Source organism: Periplaneta americana, chromosome 3 (assembly GCF_040183065.1).
Source record: "Periplaneta americana isolate PAMFEO1 chromosome 3, P.americana_PAMFEO1_priV1, whole genome shotgun sequence".
Taxonomy (NCBI): domain Eukaryota; kingdom Metazoa; phylum Arthropoda; class Insecta; order Blattodea; family Blattidae; genus Periplaneta; species Periplaneta americana.
In genome coordinates, this window is record NC_091119.1 from 7,584,090 (window position 1) to 7,602,057 (window position 17,968).

Sequence of the window (17,968 nt, forward strand, 5' to 3'; positions counted from 1 at the left end):
ATAGATGAAGTGTCATGTCAGTTGATACGAAAGTATGGAAACTTGCCATTAGTATGGGAAGCAACATTATTGGATCCTAGATTCAAATATTTTGGCTTTTCTAAAGATGATCAGCGCTTCAAACAAACAAAGGAAGTCATAATTAACAAGTGTTCCGAAACAAGAAGAGGTCAGCAAAGAAATGAGGTGCAAACTACGAGTGTACAGTCTGTTCAAGAAACAGCAATTTGTGAATCCACAACACCTTCGAGTTCCGCTTGGCGAGATTTTGACGCATCTGTAGAAGGAAGTACAGTTCAACCCGAAGTGGACAACCCTCGAGCAGCAAGTATTGTCGAGGTTGATAAATTCTTGAATATGCCACTTCTACGCAGGGTGGAAAATCCATTACAATGGTGGAAGGAATATAAAGAGATTTTTCCGAGACTTTATAAAGTCATGAAACGACGCCTGTGTGTCATGGCCACTTCAGTGCCTTGCGAACGAATTTTTTCAAAGCAATGGCAAATAATAAGAGAAAGGCGTACTCGACTTTCAAGTAAGAAAGTCTCGAAAATAATTTTTTTGAATTTTAACATGCAATAATAAGCTCGTTAATAGAACTTTAATGAACAATGCATTTAATTTTAAATTGTATCCATAGGGCACCAATAATAGGCAATTAAAACAATTAATTTTCAGAGTCATTACGTCGGTATATAGACATGTGTTATCGTGTGTTTTTGTGTTTACATATCTGTGATCAATGAAGAGTAGTGAGCGCATTTTACGTTAAAAACTGCAATAATTCATAGCGATCCAACATGTAATCAGTTATGGAGTCATTATGTGTTTGTGTGTTCAGTGTAAATGTGAAAGAGTTGAATTAATTCTTGGAGACAGTTTTATTAACGAGGTGCGAGCTGCAGACATAATATGCTGGGAAAAGCTACAGTTTACAAGGTAAAAGCCAGTTTCTCAATGATTTCAAATGTATTCAAGTGGATGTAATAATAATAATAATAATAATAATAATAATAATAATAATAATAATAATAATAATAATAACTGATGTGATTATATCGAGTGACTCCAGTGCACCAAGTTCTCCTATTCGTGAAACTCAGGATAATTGTTACTATTAAGATATGGAATACTGTTTATATGAGAAGTATTCAGATTATTGAAATTAATTCAATACATAAATATAGGTACTCGTCTTGATTTAAAAGTATGTCGGCAAACTTCCGTTCGCGAAGCAGTTTATTTGAGACAGGACGCATGGGACGCTTTCGCTTTCAACCAGTGTTTCGAAACATTAGGCCCAATTGTATAAAACTCCCTGACTAAAGATCAACTTTGATCGAAGATCGAAAAGTAAACCGAGTTCAGACACTTCTTCTATTGTATAAAACTTTTCTGCGATCAAATTACCTTGGTTCAAATGCAATCTAAGTTCACGTGAAAAGAATTTGGCAACATCGCATAAACAGGTGAAATACGTGATGCGAGGACCATGTTATACAGGTTTGTTCAGTGTTGCCAATCTAGCGATTTTAACTCTTTTTCAACAACAATTTCTTTTAACTTTTATATTGCTTAAATAGGGATTTAGTGACCTTTTTAGCACCCCATAGTGACAAAATATAATCTTTCTTTGTTGATAATGAGAAATCTAGCGACTTTACAACTACTTTTTCGCGACTTTCCGTATTACACTCTGTTGGAGACACTGTTTTTTTTTTTGCAATGTAAATAATGGCGGGCAATAAGAAGAAGGTTGACTGTTCTCCAAGTTGTTATCATGTTATGGTGTTTGATACTGCTAAACATAACAAAGCTTTATAAAACGACAATTTTCGTTTAGTAATACAGTTAATTGAACATTTATGAATGTACCTGTCATATCCATTAATAATTAATGGTTGTTATAAACATAATATAATTATAGGTTATGTTATTTGATATTGCTGAATACGATAGAGCCTTATAAAATATAAGAATGTTTGTGTATTAAGGCAAGAAATTGAAAGAAATATATATATATAAATGTACCTAACATATCTATTAATATTAATAATAATGGATATTTTATTTGCACAATCTATCACTCGTATAGTTCAAACAGAAAAGAAATAACTGAACTTGGATCATCTAACTTAATCGGAGAAATTTCTTCAGTCAAAGTTGACTTTAGTTTGAGACAAATTAATCTCAGATTAGACTTTATACAACACAAAATTCCAAGTTCAGCTGAAACAAGGATCAATTTAACCTCTGATCTAAGATTAAATGGTTTATACAATCGGGCCTAACTATTTCATTGGTTCTCTTCTCTTACACCCGACGCTCGATACAGCAGATAACAGTCGATACACAGCATCAAACAATGGTGAAACTGAAACATTTACTGTTTCGAAACATTCAACTCCAAGTGTTTCGAATCACGGAACATCTCAGTGTGTCGACACACTGTTTCGAAACATTCACTCAGTTGCCAACACTACTATATACTAGAGTTGGGCAACACCATTCTTTTTCAGAAGTCGATTCCAACGATTCAATCACACATTACGAATCGATTCTAACGATTCGTTCACGATTCTTCTCAGTCTGCGATTCCAACTATTCTTTTGAATCGTCAAGGAGTTCACGATTCTTCCCAGTCTGCGATTCCAACTATTCTTTTGAATCGTCGCAAGACACTTTCCTTTGCAAACCACGCGTAGAACAAAAACGTTCTACATCTCTCTCATAGATGGCATAAGAGGCGAGACATTGGATTGTCTCTTTCTCATTGGCTGGAACCATTCAGTATGACCTCCATTAGTCTACAAAATTACCCAAGATAATGTTTCTAAATTATAATTTATCAACTGAACCTTATTACGAAGTACATTTTTTGCATTACATCTCTATTTAACTATGCAAATTTCAGGTTTGTGTTCATTATTTTCCATACTTAACAAATGCAGTACATATTTTGATTTCACTCTCGCTCGGGAGCATTCGACACGGTTCGGAAATGTCCGTTGACAGGTTACATCAAACAACGAATAGAATCGTGGGTTACGATACCATGCCGATTCCTTCATATTCTTTTGAATGACGATTCGTTACGATTCTTTTGAACGACGATTCGTTGATACAACGAGTCGATTCTTACGATTCTTTATTATTAGTCGTTCGAATGAACGATTCGTTCACGAATCGACCCAACTCTACTATATACATACCGAGACATGGGTCCCTATGTTGTGATAGTACAAACGAAAGAGGGCAATGTAACGCGCTTACACCCACTAAAAATAGGAAAGATCCTTTTCGACTCCAAGATCGCTGGAGTAAACCTAGTAGATAGGTCATAATAAACTGGAAGCTACCTTCAAAGCGTTTCAATCCGCAAACGATTTCTTACTCTCTAACTTCGACGCAAATTACCAAACAAAAAGTTACATACCAGGCTATAATATCTACACTAAAGGAGTAATCAAGGGCATCGATATAGACATTCAAGATAAGGAAATACTGCAGGCAGCCAAAATGGAAGGTGGCGCAAAAATCACGAATATCCACCGTTTCAAAAAAAGGAGCATCAACCAGGATGGGCAAGTAGAATATATCCCCACCCAAACAGTAGCAATAACATGTAGATCACAGTCTCTGCCAAAAGCCCTCAATCTATATTACAACAGATACGAAATGCAAAATTTTCAAGCTTCCATATTACAATGCCTAAACTGCTACAAATTTTGACATCCAGCCAAATTCTGTAAAAATGCACAGAAGTGCAGAAAATGCGGCGACACACATCCGGCAGAACGATGCCCCAGCACCCGCATAAAATGTAGCAACTGTCAGGGTCCACACACCCCAGTAGATGAAAACTGTCCAAACAAAAAGCTAGAAACGCAAATTTTGCCGAACAAGATATTAAAAAGTAGAGCAAAATATGGTTAAGTGAAGAATTCATTTTATTTAATTTATTGATAAATATATTTTATTAAAGCACGAAAAAATGGGTGAATGTGGCCTTCATGTACTTCACTTGAATAACCGCCACTGCGTTTTAGGTGTTATTTCAGATTGAATGGGCCACAGTTTTTTTGCCATTCATGATATGATAGAGGATTCTTTGCTATGTTCTGATTAAAATTATGTAAACTGTTAAGACCTACAGATATATTATTATTTATGTTTAATTAATACTATTAAATCTCATCGAAATAAAATATAGCCCTATTTATTTTCAGATAATCTGATATTTGTCTCCAGATTTCTTCTTTAAGTTTCGTGTTTTTATAGTTTTCATTCCGTGTATCATATAAATAGGCCTACGGGTGACATCGTACAAGTTCGTTAAGTTTCTGACTGCAATTATCAGCCATCTTTTCTCATTTTCAAATAAAAACAATACAATTCATCGCCACCTGTGATATCTTTTTCTACATTCAATCGTCATAAAGAGTATAAATGTCAAACATCTTTGATAAATGTGTCAAGAAAATTCGCTGAGCTACCGATTCCAGCGAGAAACTCGCGTGAGGTTTTTGCCTCGAACGAGAATCTCTTCCAGTGTGTGGACGTCCATTTGAATCCATGTTATCAATTTTTTAATTTTCTCGCAACACATTTCTCGCTGGCGAAAACTCTGCAAGTGTGTTACGGGCCTAAAAAATTGAAAGTGAAATTTCATATAGCTGGCCATGTCCCATGTGTAATAAATTAATAGGCCTTGTAAAAAAGACTATCTACTTACTATTGCCAACTAAAATTCTCTTTGATGGCATTAATCTTCGAACAATGGGTTATTATACTATAGAAGAAAATATTTTTTTTATTGAACTATTTGGAAACAATTTTTTTGAGAAAGGTAAGAGATCTATTTGCTGGACGCTTTCTTGGAAGAAGAGTGTCATCCCACTTTACGATCAGACTTATGTAAACTTAATAATAAGGCTAAAATAGTCGTTTATTTGTATCTTTGTGAAAAAAAAAGTAGACCTAATGACAAAAAATCTTTAAAATGAAATATGCAACTGAAATAATTATAATAGTAACACCATGATATACGGTAATTATTTTGAATCACCTAACCTAAAATGTGTTGTCAAAGGATTATGTATGATAAGTTGTCAATAATCAATAGATAGTCTTCTTTTCTACAATGCCTACTAATTTATTAGTACATATTACTACCAAAGTCTAGTATATACAGTCACGAAGCTTGAGTTTATGAGGGTACTAGGAACAATAGACCGTGCAGGTTTCACATTGTCTGCGATGGGGCGACAGTAGCGATGCTAGTGGTTAGCAACTACTTATGGTTGCATATTTACTAAATATTGAGTTTCGTGACTGTATATACTAGACTGTGTTACTACATGAAATTCCACTTTCAATTTTTTATACGTGGATTTCTTGTAGCAATGTTAATTACCTATGTACTTACTTACTTACAAATAGCTTTTAAGGAACCCGAAGGTTCATTGCCGCCCTCACATAAGCCCGCCAGCGGTCCCTATCCTGTGCAAGATTAATCCAGTCTCTATCATCATACCCCACCTCCCTCAAATCCATTTTAATATTATCCTCCCATCTACGTCTCGGCCTCCCTAAAGGTCTTTTTCCCTCCGGTCTCCCAACTAACACTCTATATGCATTTCTGGATTCGCCCATACGTGCTACATGCCCTGCCCATCTCAAACGTCTGGATTTAATGTTCCTAATTATGTCAGGTGAAGAATACAATGCGTGCAGTTCTGTGTTGTGTAACTTTCTCCATTCTCCTGTAACTTCATCCCGCTTAGCCCCAAATATTTTCCTAAGCACCTTATTCTCAAACACCCTGAACCTATGTTCCTCTCTCAGAGTGAGAGTCCAAATTTCACAACCATACAGAACAACCGGTAATATAACTGTTTTATAAATTCTAACTTTCAGATTTTTGGACAGCAGACTGGATGATAAGAGCTTCTCAACCGAATAATAACACGCATTTCCCATATTTATTCTGCGTTTAATTTCCTCCCGAGTGTCATTTATATTTGTTACTGTTGCTCCAAGATATTTGAATTTTTCCACCTCTTCAAAGGATAAATCTCCAATTTTTATATTTCCATTTCGTACAATATTCTGGTCACGAGACATAATCATATACTTTGTCTTTTCGGGATTTACTTTCAAACCGATCGCTCTACTTGCTTCTTACCTATGTACTATAGTTTGAAATACACTGGTATCTTTTTAATATTGTGCAATTTGCATAGTTTCTACGAGGTTTCCTTTGGCTTCTTTTCCATGATACGTCTTTACAAAATTATCATATACAAGAATTCTTCATTCCAGTTTGAATGCTATTTGGTTCCTCACTGGAAGAGAATGCTTGCCAGTAGCGGCCCGCGGTTACAAAGGTTGGCAGTTCTGCATGAAAAATATTGCATTTAGAAAACTCATGCTGTTTATTGCATCTAAATCGGGTAATGCGTGTAATTGCAGCTCCTTCTCGAAGTTGACTGTGCACCCGAAATTGTACTCCAACCATCCGTGCGCTGCATCTCTCCCACAACTACTCACGTAGTGGAGATGTGCCCCACATGCTTTTCTAGTTTTTTTAAGTCAAATTAACTAAATCCTTCACTCCGGTATTTGTCCATGTATTTTCTCCTCTAAACAGAATACAGAAAGCGTTTTCATGAGCACAGCAAAAAACCAACAGTTTCCATTACTCTTTTTGCTGGTTGAGTAGAAGAGAAGGCCTTACGGCCTTAATTCTGCCAGCTAAAATAAATCATTATTATTATTATTATTATTATTATTATTATTATTATTATTATTATTATTATTATTACACATTTCGGTATTAAAATGACTATTAGGCTACATGATTTCCTCGACTTTTTTTTTTCAGAAATTTCAATATTTAAATTTTTTGTAGGACGTCCTAATTTCTTAAATTAACAAGCACTTTCTCTTTCAATTTCGAAAAGGGTTAGTCGATTAGTTTTTCATTTCATTCATTTTTAATATAAAATATTTCCTTAGAACACTGACTAATCACATCACACCACCCACAATACTTAACACACTGGAACTGTAATGATATTCAGTAGTCCAGAAGCCTATGTGTTCTAACGCAGGTCATAAAGAGATGAGGGTGTTGGCGGTTCTTTTGTATATTCGGAGAGAGCTGCTTCGGTTGCAGCTCTAATGCAGTCTTATGGGACAGTGAAGAAAACCAGTTTTCTGCTGTCGCCTACCCTACGTTGAGCTCCAGGAACTGCCGATCACAGATCCGAAAAGTACAGTACAGCTAAAATTCTCGAACAGTTCAAGGCTCCTACAGACAGTAAAATCTCGAATCGAAGGAGAATGAATTGGAAAAATAAATGAAACAATGAACTAGATTACATAAAAGCACGTTTTACATTTTAAATTTTTTCAGGTCCATTTAAATGGCGGTTCTGCAGCTCTGCAGTTCTTATTATAGAGCCGCCCCTGATGCTTGCATACTGATAGCAACTCAGGTTAAACTCTGGATGGGTCATATATTGTGCGGTTTGTATTCTGTCATGTCTCCCTTATCATGTAATAAAGATTGGCAGAAGTAGACATATTTATGAATATTTAAATAATGTACTGGTAACCAAGTGAAATACGTGAGATTCTAATACAATAGTAAGCTTTTGTAAAGCAAATTATGCCCCACTCTACACAGAATTATGTAATTTGTTTCTGTAATGATGCAGTTTGTTGGATGGAAGAACTCGTATCAATTTCTGTATCTGGTCTTTGCTTTCGTTGAAAAGTCCACACTTCACACTTGTGAGGAAGATAACCATTTCATTTGTTGAGACTGAATTGTACTAAAATGTTGAGGCTATGGAGGACGCAATGGAAATTTTAGAGGTCTTGCTGGAGGTGATCCTGTCAGTATGGAGATTTATGAACTGATGATGTTGACTGCGTTGCTGTTATATCTTTCGATTCTGTGGACGGTGATTTGGAACCTAGAAAAAAATAAAAAAGTAAGTTCTTCATTTAAACAAGGATTACTTTTTATTAAATTAGCACCGCCTGCTATGCATAGAAATTATTTTGAATGTCTTAGTAAACATTTCATCTTACGATCTTACATCGTAAGGTGAAGATTACATTTGTAAAGTTTCTTCCCACCCATAGGCAGTGCTAACTAGATCAGACGCTATGGACAGTACTCTATAACAGAGTCGCCAGTATGAAAGGATAATTCCAAGCCTTTGGCGTGAGACGAACTCGATAGCTCAGTGGTAGAGCGCCTGACCGCAGTACAGGAAGTCACAGGTTCGAATCCCGCTTGAGGTTGTGAAATTTTTCTTTAATACCATGGCATGATTGTGACTATAATAGTATTTAAATTCAAAAATTTCAGTTGTAACTGCAACTCTATTCCGACTACATTGAGAGAAGAAACATTTCTACTGTAAATAATTTGTTTTAACTATACCTACAATAAAATTAGGCCCCAACAAAATCAGAAATAATCTAAGAATTAATTCATAAAGTTTAATTCGTACATACACTGTTATTCTTCAGACAATTTTAAGTAAAAGAGACAATATATGCATAACTATTGGCTTGTGCAGCAAATACTGCAAACTAAGTTCATTAGACGTTCAAATAAACATTTTTCAGATTTATTTTCAATGAAGAATACCAGACATTCGGAAAGCTATTTGCTTCCATAACAATGAAAGATACTCTCTCTCGAGCCAATACTGAAGAGAACCACGCATATAAATATCTACACCACACCGCCATTAAATATATGAAAAAGACCCAAACCCACTTGATTAATAATTATAAAAATATTTTATATTTAATAATATTATTATCTTACGTAAGTTTTATAGCTTTCAGTAACATATACTATATATACTATATAGCCACCACTCAGTAAAATATAGAAATCAAAATCTAATTTAAGTTATTCTCTACATCTACTTATATAACCCCAAAACGTTTCACTTTCATATCATCAATATAGGATTATTATGTATAATTAATGAAAAATAGTTACATCATGGCATTAACTACAATAATATTTCATTTCTAATGGTAATAATGTCATCAAACCACCTCAAGCTTTGTAGTTTTTAATATCCAATACACAGCTGTACCAAGAAAATTACACACCACAGAATCGAACCTGTAAATTATTTTTAGTAAATTAAGTTTTTAATAACCAATTTAATTTGAGCTCTAAATATGTCAGCATTCTTGCAGATCATGGCCTTCGTGTAATATTGTTTACTGTAGTGTGTTTTGTTTTATTCTGAAATGCAATACAGCCGACTTGATGCTCGCTTCGCTTCTCCTTTACAAAAAAGCGAAGGGAATATCAAGTCGGCCATGAATGCTATTAGCTAGTTCTCAAAACTGACGACAGACGGATTTTGGAAAATAGAAAAATTATGTTTAAAAATTGACAGTTCACTGAAAACTACTATTTTTCTGAAAAACTTTGAGTTCCAAGCTTCAAAATGAGGGGTCATTTATTAAAATCCGTCCAGCCGTTTTCCCGTAATTTCCATTACCAGTTCAAATTATACATATAGATGTGCAAGGCTGGACAATTCTCAAGTGCCAGGTCGCCTTGGCAACAAAAAAATTGAATTCGGAAAATAAATGTTCAATTCGTGACTGCTAAAATTCCATTCTCATATTAGTGCAGTATTAGTAATTTATGTATCAATAGCGAAATGAAGATGTTTATAGCAAGGCTCTGGGGTTGCTGCTTGGTGCAAATGGCCCAAGGTTTAAACATGAAATTTCGCAAAGGTTTATACATTATTTTGTGGCACACTAGTTCATAATTGAATAAATTAAAACTTTTTTATACATCTTGATTACACAACTTTTAACACTATATTACTTCTGAAAATTACCAATAACAAGCTGAAATTAGTTAACCAAGTACTGTAATATTTAACACCCGAAAGCTATAAATATTCCGAAAAAACTTTTTTATGAGAGTTTTAAGTTAGAAATTTGCTTTGTATTTGTATCTCTTGTTTAGCGTGTTTTGTTTTGGTATCCAGGGACTGTGTATACTAGGAAAAAAAAAAAAGACTACGTGGAATAAAAATTATTCGTTGAGGGAGGCCATGCATGATGCTATTCAATTCTGATTAAAATATGATATCTTGAGATAAACTTGAGTGTACAAATTTTGTAAAATTGATTGATTGCGTCACTATTAACATCTGCAGATATGATCAATCAATATTTTTCTGAACTATTAATAATTATATATATAAGTTTTCAGTCAAATACACTTTTCATTTTGTGAGGTCAGATAATCTGTTACATCACAATATTTAATACGAAGTCACTAATATTTTCGACTTTAAAAAGTCATCTTCAGGTGCATGAGATGCAAACAATTTAAAAAATAGGTGATAAATTGATCTGACAATTAATAATATAGTAAGTAATGCACGTGCTGGCATTTACAATTATATAAGTTTCGTGCCTCTTGAGATAAGCTGTACATGGTAAAGCTGAACACTGATGCTAGATTCTCGTATATATATATATATATATATATATATATATATATATATATATAAGACAAGGAGAAGGCACAGCATGATATTAACCTTATACAATTAAAGGCTAAGTATTCTCATTAGGTCGTGTCATTAAAATTAAATTTGTACAGTTTGATATTAACTATGTTAAAATGTTAAATATAATGTATAAGTTTAAAAAAGAGATGGAAAAGCTGTGATGCAAATGCTGTTGATAGGAGAACACGCAGTTTAATTCAGACAACTATGGCATTCACCACGACGAATTAGACTGTGTGTTCTCCTATCAACAGCATTTGCATCACAGCTTTTCCATCTCTTTTTAAAACTTATTAGTGACTTCGTACTAAATATTGTGATGTAACAGATTATCTGACTTCACAAAATGAAAAGTGTATTTGACTGAAAACTTATATATAATTATTAATTGTATTCACACTTTTCTGAACCAACATGTCTTTCAAATTTTTCTGAACGTTGCTACCCTGACAGAATTAAGAATTCCAATTGTGAGATAGAGAGGTATGTACAAAAACAATTAATTAATTTTAGCATAAAAGATAAAATAATAAAAAAAATCTGTATAAAGAAAATCAATAATTGAAGAATTATACACATTTTCTAATAATTACTTATCATCAATAATTATTGAAGATACACCTGCTAGATGTAATGAAAAGATGGCTAGATCGACTGATGCTCCGGCAATGATGTGCAAGAAAGATGACTATAGTCCCGTCGCTCTAATTTCCGGCAGCCAATCGCGTTGCAATTCAGCTACATTTAAACGTGTGCGTCTTGTGATTCGCTGATTCATTTCTTAAGCCTCGATAAATACTTAATATAATCGCCCGCCATTTTAGCTCTTTCGTTGGCGTTCACAGAAAACACACGAAGGCGTTATTTGCTGAATTACATTGCATTTGATTTATTATCATAGGAGCTACGACATGATAATGTTTAACGGTGTGGCAAATAGATTCCTCGTATGGTAGCTCTGCAACGTAAGAACAAAAATGGCGAACGATACTACTTACCTAGACTTTATAGAGCCTTCACTTTCTAAGACGCAAGCAAAGGGGTGGAGTCACGCCGGAAATAACAGCGTCGGGACTATAGTAGAGTTGATTTGTTCAGTGAGAGAGAAATGGCTGATCAATTTTGTGTCGAGGTCTTGCATTTAGGCATGAAATTCTTTTCCATACCATAAATCTACGATAGCTCCCTAGTTCTTAAATTTTCATCACCCTCGGGTTTGAATCAGTAGGCTGCATAACAAATTTATTGACAAGAACTGAGGATGACTCGGAGTTGAAGTTGGGTCAATCAGTCATTAACGTCTCACTTATGTGACTGGCAGTTGCAAAAGGTGAAGCTAAGAGAAGAATATGATGATGAGGAAAGAAGTCAAGATGATTGCTTCGCATTCCTTATCACCCGTTCCAGATATGCATAGCATTCAAACCTCGCCATCTGTGTGTGGGCTGCAGGGTTATGAACTGATAAGCTACACATTTAGTTGGTTGTTACGTACGGTTCTTCAAATGCTTCTTGCGTGGATGGTTGGGGCACGGCAGCCCCATGAGATGCTGTCTCCATCCATCCTCATAGGGAGGGATGTTACAGTGACACAGTGGACAGTGGTTTGATGCTGATGGTGGTTCAGCAGCTGGAAATGAACAGCAAAATTTTGATTGCCAGCTCATATAAATTGTTGTAAAGACATTTAAATTGTTCTATGTAGACCTGGCGTTCAAAATGCAACATGTCCACCATGTAGGTTATTTTACGACGCTTTATCAACATCTTAGATTATTTAGCATCTCAATGAAATGAAGGTGATAATGCCGGTTAAATGAGTCTGGGATCCAGCACCGAAAGTTACCCAGCATTTGCTCATACTGGGTTGAGGGAAAACCCCGGAAAAAACCTCAACCAGGTAACTTGCCCCGACCGGGAATCGAACTTGGGCCACCTGATTTCGCGGCCAGACGTGCTGACCGTTACTCCACAGGTGTGGACTTATTTTTTATGATTTATAATGAAATATAACTTGGACATGTTACTTTTTGTAATATATGTTATGACTGGATCATTCCAAACATAAAAATAACGCAAATTACGGATTCTTTTTTTCATCTTTAGGATACAAATATTGTAAAATCCAATTTGCCTGCTATAATATACTATCTGAATGGAAATGTTGGGCAGAGGTTGGACCTGCTATATGTCAAAGCAAAGACTGGGTGTGTCTGTAAATGTTTCTTTTTTTCATAAGATCATAAAAACACTTCGTTCTCTTAGTGGGAATTTTTTTCCTATTAACAAATCTAACCTTTTCTTAGAATGTTTAGGACTCTGCTTTCTTCTTTCGGAATCCACGATTTTTGTATCCAACAACAATCCTTATCATTGTCCACTTTGATTAAAAGTATCACAGAGCTGCTATGGAGCCTTCTCATTGGCTGACGAGGACATGTTGAAAATGGTTTAAATCATGACAGTGGGTGGACATGTTACGAATATAATGAACACACAATGAATGAATACACAAACACACCTTCAAAATATACAGAAAACCAATCACCACCACCACACACATACACAACACATCTAATCACCCCACACAACACAAACATGTTGCATTCAGGACAATGGTACACAGATTACTCAACATACCCATGAGCCAACAACACTACAATGAAGAAGTGTACACAATCAAATACATAGCACAAGAAAACGGTTACAATCCAAACATAATAGACAACATCATAAGGAAGACAAAACAAAAACTCAACAAACACAAAAAACACAAAAAAAACAACACAAACACAAGAACACAAGAAATACATCACACAAGATCGCATCCTCATTCAGAAAACAGAAATACAACATAGCATACAGAACAGAAAACACACTACAAAGACATCTCAACACACAAACAACACAAACAAATAAATACAACCACACAGGTGTATACAAACTCACATGCAATAGTTGCGACAGTTTCTACATTGGACAGACAGGCAGATCATTCCAAACTCGATACAAAGAACACATTAAAGCAATAACCAGAGGACACAATACATCTACATATGCCGAACACATAACTAATGCTAACCACACATAAAACAACATAAATACAGACATGGAAATCCTACACATACAACCCAAAAACCAAAAACTCAACACACTAGAACAATATGAAATATACAGACATACTAAAACACACCCCAATAAAATTCTCAACACACAGATCAATTTCAGAACACACACACTATTTGACACAACTCTTCATCACACGAACGCACCCACACAACAGGCAGCGAAGTTGAGATAGCACTGAGATCTAGTAGGCTCTGAGGATGGTGTCAAGTAGCACCGAAATAACTGTAAGCCACACATGCTTACATAATTAACACGAATAAGATCGCCATTTAATCAATTATTTAGAATGAACACCTTCTTTTGGCGTTTTACAAACTAGGGGACTTGATGTGATATGTAAGGAGTACAATACCTTTTCAAATAGAGAATGAAAAGAACTGCCTATTCTGTTATCTAAAAAAATGTACTATGGTGGACATGTTGTGTTATGAACACCAGCTCCACATATGTAATTATTTTGTGTATTACCGGTATATGTTATAACCAGGGAAAGGGATTTGGAGTATTATAAAGAATGGTGAAACGTAGTATAGATATTCATAGCTCAGTGACTGTCAAGTGAGCTGCGTCACGGTGCATGGAAGAGTACAGTCCACTTCATACAAACTTACACGCAACGTCTGTAAATATATTTCAGAATAAACAAATGTTATAGTTTAATGACATATAGTGACTACATACATAATCTGCATTTCTTTTTGAACTACATGTGCTTTTCTTCGCAACGCACAAGACACCAATAAACAACATTACAAATATACATAATTAAATATGAACCGCTGCATCTTCGCATGCCAGTGGACATATTTATGTTGATAGACAGTTGTCTTCTGTATGGAACTCGCCTCTGAATATGTAGATCCAAACGAAATGGCATTTTCAATTAATGCTATGCCTTGTTATGCCTTGTTATAATAAATTGTAAATATTATTTTCAAATTTTCAAAATACAACTTTGCTCTGTTGCAAGGAAGGAAATTTTGTAACATGGAAAAACTCCGCTCTCCATCTGCAGAGACAATTAGAGAGTACTTGAAACAAGATACGTCAATTAAATTCACATGTTGATTGACGTCATTGGGAAACGTCTTTGTTAGTACATCTGAAATCCGACTAAGAATATCGTATCCATCATTTTTAATCAAAACTTTGTTCATTTTTTCACCAACACGTTTTCCTATTTCACCTTCTACTGCACTCAGTTTATCTACAATAGTCCTCATAATATTTATTTGCTCAACTAGTTGTACTCCTGACTTTTCCAATTGAATAATGGCATCCGGTAAATATCCAAAATTTGGCTTAATATCCATGACTTCTTTCTCGATTGTTCTATCATTTAACAGTTCCTGGCGTATCTGAATCGCAACGGTATCATCCGGATCGAAAGACTGGACCATTTTCTTCACAGATTGGAGGTGATGTGCGTAATAATTGCAAGCTTCTAACCATGACCCCCAACTCTTAATTTTGTATTGTTAGTTGGTTTCACTTTCGGCATTGTACCTGCACTTCACTACTATGAACTGCAAACCTGCACGTTGGAAGTTCTTATGCGACAACTGTCCCGTTCACCTGTTGTTGACATGCAGAGATCTGCGAGTATGTCATGGAGGGGAGGACTTGGTATAAAGGGTTGTAAACAAATGACTGTGTAGATGCCAATACTAGCTATTACTACTCCAAATTCCGTTCCCTAGTTATAACTAAGTTACTAGAACACATTAGGTTGGTACATTGTACATTTATTTTTACATACTGTAAATTTTTATACATGCTGTAACATGCTCCATATCAAATCATTGGACAACATTACAAGTAAATACCACTACTCACGATTGCACGTGGAGTCTGATTTGTGCTGCTCAAAGTGCTCATAAGAGACTGCTTCTGTGCATTTTTCACACTTCCGGTATGACTCTCGCATCTCACATTCTTCTGTAAGTCATAATGCAAATTAGATTTACTAAAAGTATCATTGTCATCATTAAAAGTAGTGTACGAATGAAATAAATTCCTCGTTTGTCTATAACATATATAAATCACACACCAACATGTATTACCAAATTACTTAACTGAAGGTACCTGTACCAATGTCTCGACATGAAACATTTTTATTGATTAGTGATTATTAGAGCCCGGATTTCCATGCACCATCAAACCTTAAAACATTCATGCACTATCATATGACAAAACATGCACCATGAAGCGAAAAAAATAGTGAAAATACTCGTATGAGCTGTGAACATTGAGTTCTACATAATGTTACATTTTTATTTCATTTTGAAACAGCATACTACAACTGATTTCTCAGATTTTCTTCACTTTAGCTCATGTGTTTATCTGAAGCTCGTTCTTGAACAAGCAAATGATCTTTCTACCTTACAATAAGTGATAGTTGCATTCTTAAATGAAGAAATTTGAAATAAAGTGAGGTCGAATTGTAAGTCTACTGTATTTCCGCATGACCATGACTCCATTGGGAATCGAACTCGCCACCTTTCGACGTTGCAGCATTATGCCTTAACCGCGATGCTATCACACGCCCCAAAATACACAAGTACTTACGTCTTTATTACAACAATCACAATAAACAAGCCTACATCACCGTCTGTCTTTAGAAATTCCTTTCCCTCAATCCATTTTGGCACAACATCTCTTCTTGCGGCTGCAAAAGGGTATCTGTCGGATACAGGGGGGAGAGCCATTAATCCTTCCCATTGAAGGCTTTAAGGAACCAACCTGCACAAATACTCAATGTCCCATCCCTACCTTCCCGTGGTGCAGCTGTTAGTAAGCATAATTTTACAAGCTGAACTAAAGGGAGGGGCTACTCATCCATTAGCACTGGTCAGCTTAATGAGTTAATGACTGAATTTGGTATAATTTTCCTCTATCCAATACCTAATTCCCTCTTTACCCTTTCCTATCCAGTCCTCTGACTGAACTCTTACTTTCTTCGACCCCGACGGCATTAGAGCATTCGAGGCCTAGGGGTTCATTTCCCTTTCCTTCCTCCTCTTTCTACTTCTCTGTTCCTAGTGCTGACCTGCTATGGCACTAAAATCGTCCTCCAGTGGCTTAAGGAGGGAAAGCTGGTGATCAACAAGATCTCCCAGCTAGGTCCAATGGACCCGTCGACCAGCAGCAGGTGTGGTCCTCCAGACATTCTGGGGGTTGTGTGTGAATGAAGTAGCCACCAAAACGTTAAAATATGGTGTTCACTTAAATCGGCTACAACTTGCCATTTAACCAATCTCAATGGAAAAAATGGAACTCTCTGCATCAAAATCCACAGTTAATTCCCGATTTACCATGAAAATCGTCTGTAGCTGCATTTAGATTGGCAACAGGCCATGATTGTTTGGCCAAACACCTGCATAGAATTGGAATATATCAGTCCCCTAACTGCCCATTATGCAACTCAAACCAAGAAATGGATTCGGAACACCTCAAAATCTGTGCTTCAGTGGCTGGCCATGATAATATCTTTGAAAAATATTGGAGCACAAGAGGTCAAATGACTTTATTGTCAAACGCCTGGCATTAGAAAACATCAACAACAGATCTCTTCTTGCAATTCCAACAGGAGATATAGCAATACTTCACAATTTGACACAAAAGTATACAAAATTCTAAATTGCAGTTTACAAGCATGCTGCTTCCGCCTTACTTTCTTTCAATATTTTGTTCTCCAGCTTGTAACAAGCGAGAGTTGGGGGTTGGAAATTCCAGTGTAACAAAGGGAGAGTTTAGTGGAAAGTTCAAAGACCAATTGTCAGGTAAGATGCCACGAAACCATAGTACTGGCAGTTTTATTTTTGCCTCAATAGATAAATAGCTTGGAAATACCAGATTCTACAAAGCAACATTCATAAAAGGCTCTATTATGCAAGTTAATATAATACTGAAGCTAGAAAAAAGGACATAATATGCAATGTAAAGTCTAAATAGCTTTGAAACACACTAAAACACACCCCGATCAAATTCTCAACACACAGATCAATTTCAGTACACACACACTATTCGACTCCACTTTTCAACACCTTTCAACAATCAAACGCACCCACATAACAGGCAGAGAAGTTTGCTATTTATGTTACAAGTACCTAAGTCCACTAGTTAATCAATTACTGATATAAAGTGAAATTTAAATTACTGAAATGATATATGGGAATTGTTATTAAAAAGTTGAATATAAAAAATTTTATGGGTTACTCAATTTATTTATCAGCACATTGCATAAGTTA

General features: G+C 35.5%; 1 protein-coding gene across 3 annotated transcripts in view; it reads right to left on the reverse strand.

The window, feature by feature from the left end:
• Positions 1-6,840: 6,840 nt before the first annotated feature.
• LOC138695774 (centrosomal protein of 104 kDa) overlaps positions 6,841-17,968 on the reverse strand; it is a 181,544-nt gene continuing 170,416 nt past the window's right edge. For 2 of the 3 annotated variants that reach the window (XM_069819960.1, XM_069819958.1), the window contains exons 15-17: positions 15,555-15,656; positions 12,085-12,219; positions 6,841-7,988 (exon numbers count right to left, since the gene is read on the reverse strand). In XM_069819960.1, the coding sequence (XP_069676061.1) occupies positions 7,909-7,988; positions 12,085-12,219; positions 15,555-15,656 (317 nt within the window). In that variant the 3' untranslated portion in view covers positions 6,841-7,908. The remainder of the gene's footprint in view (positions 7,989-12,084; positions 12,220-15,554; positions 15,657-17,968) is intronic. The other variant, XM_069819959.1, reaches the window with a different exon arrangement.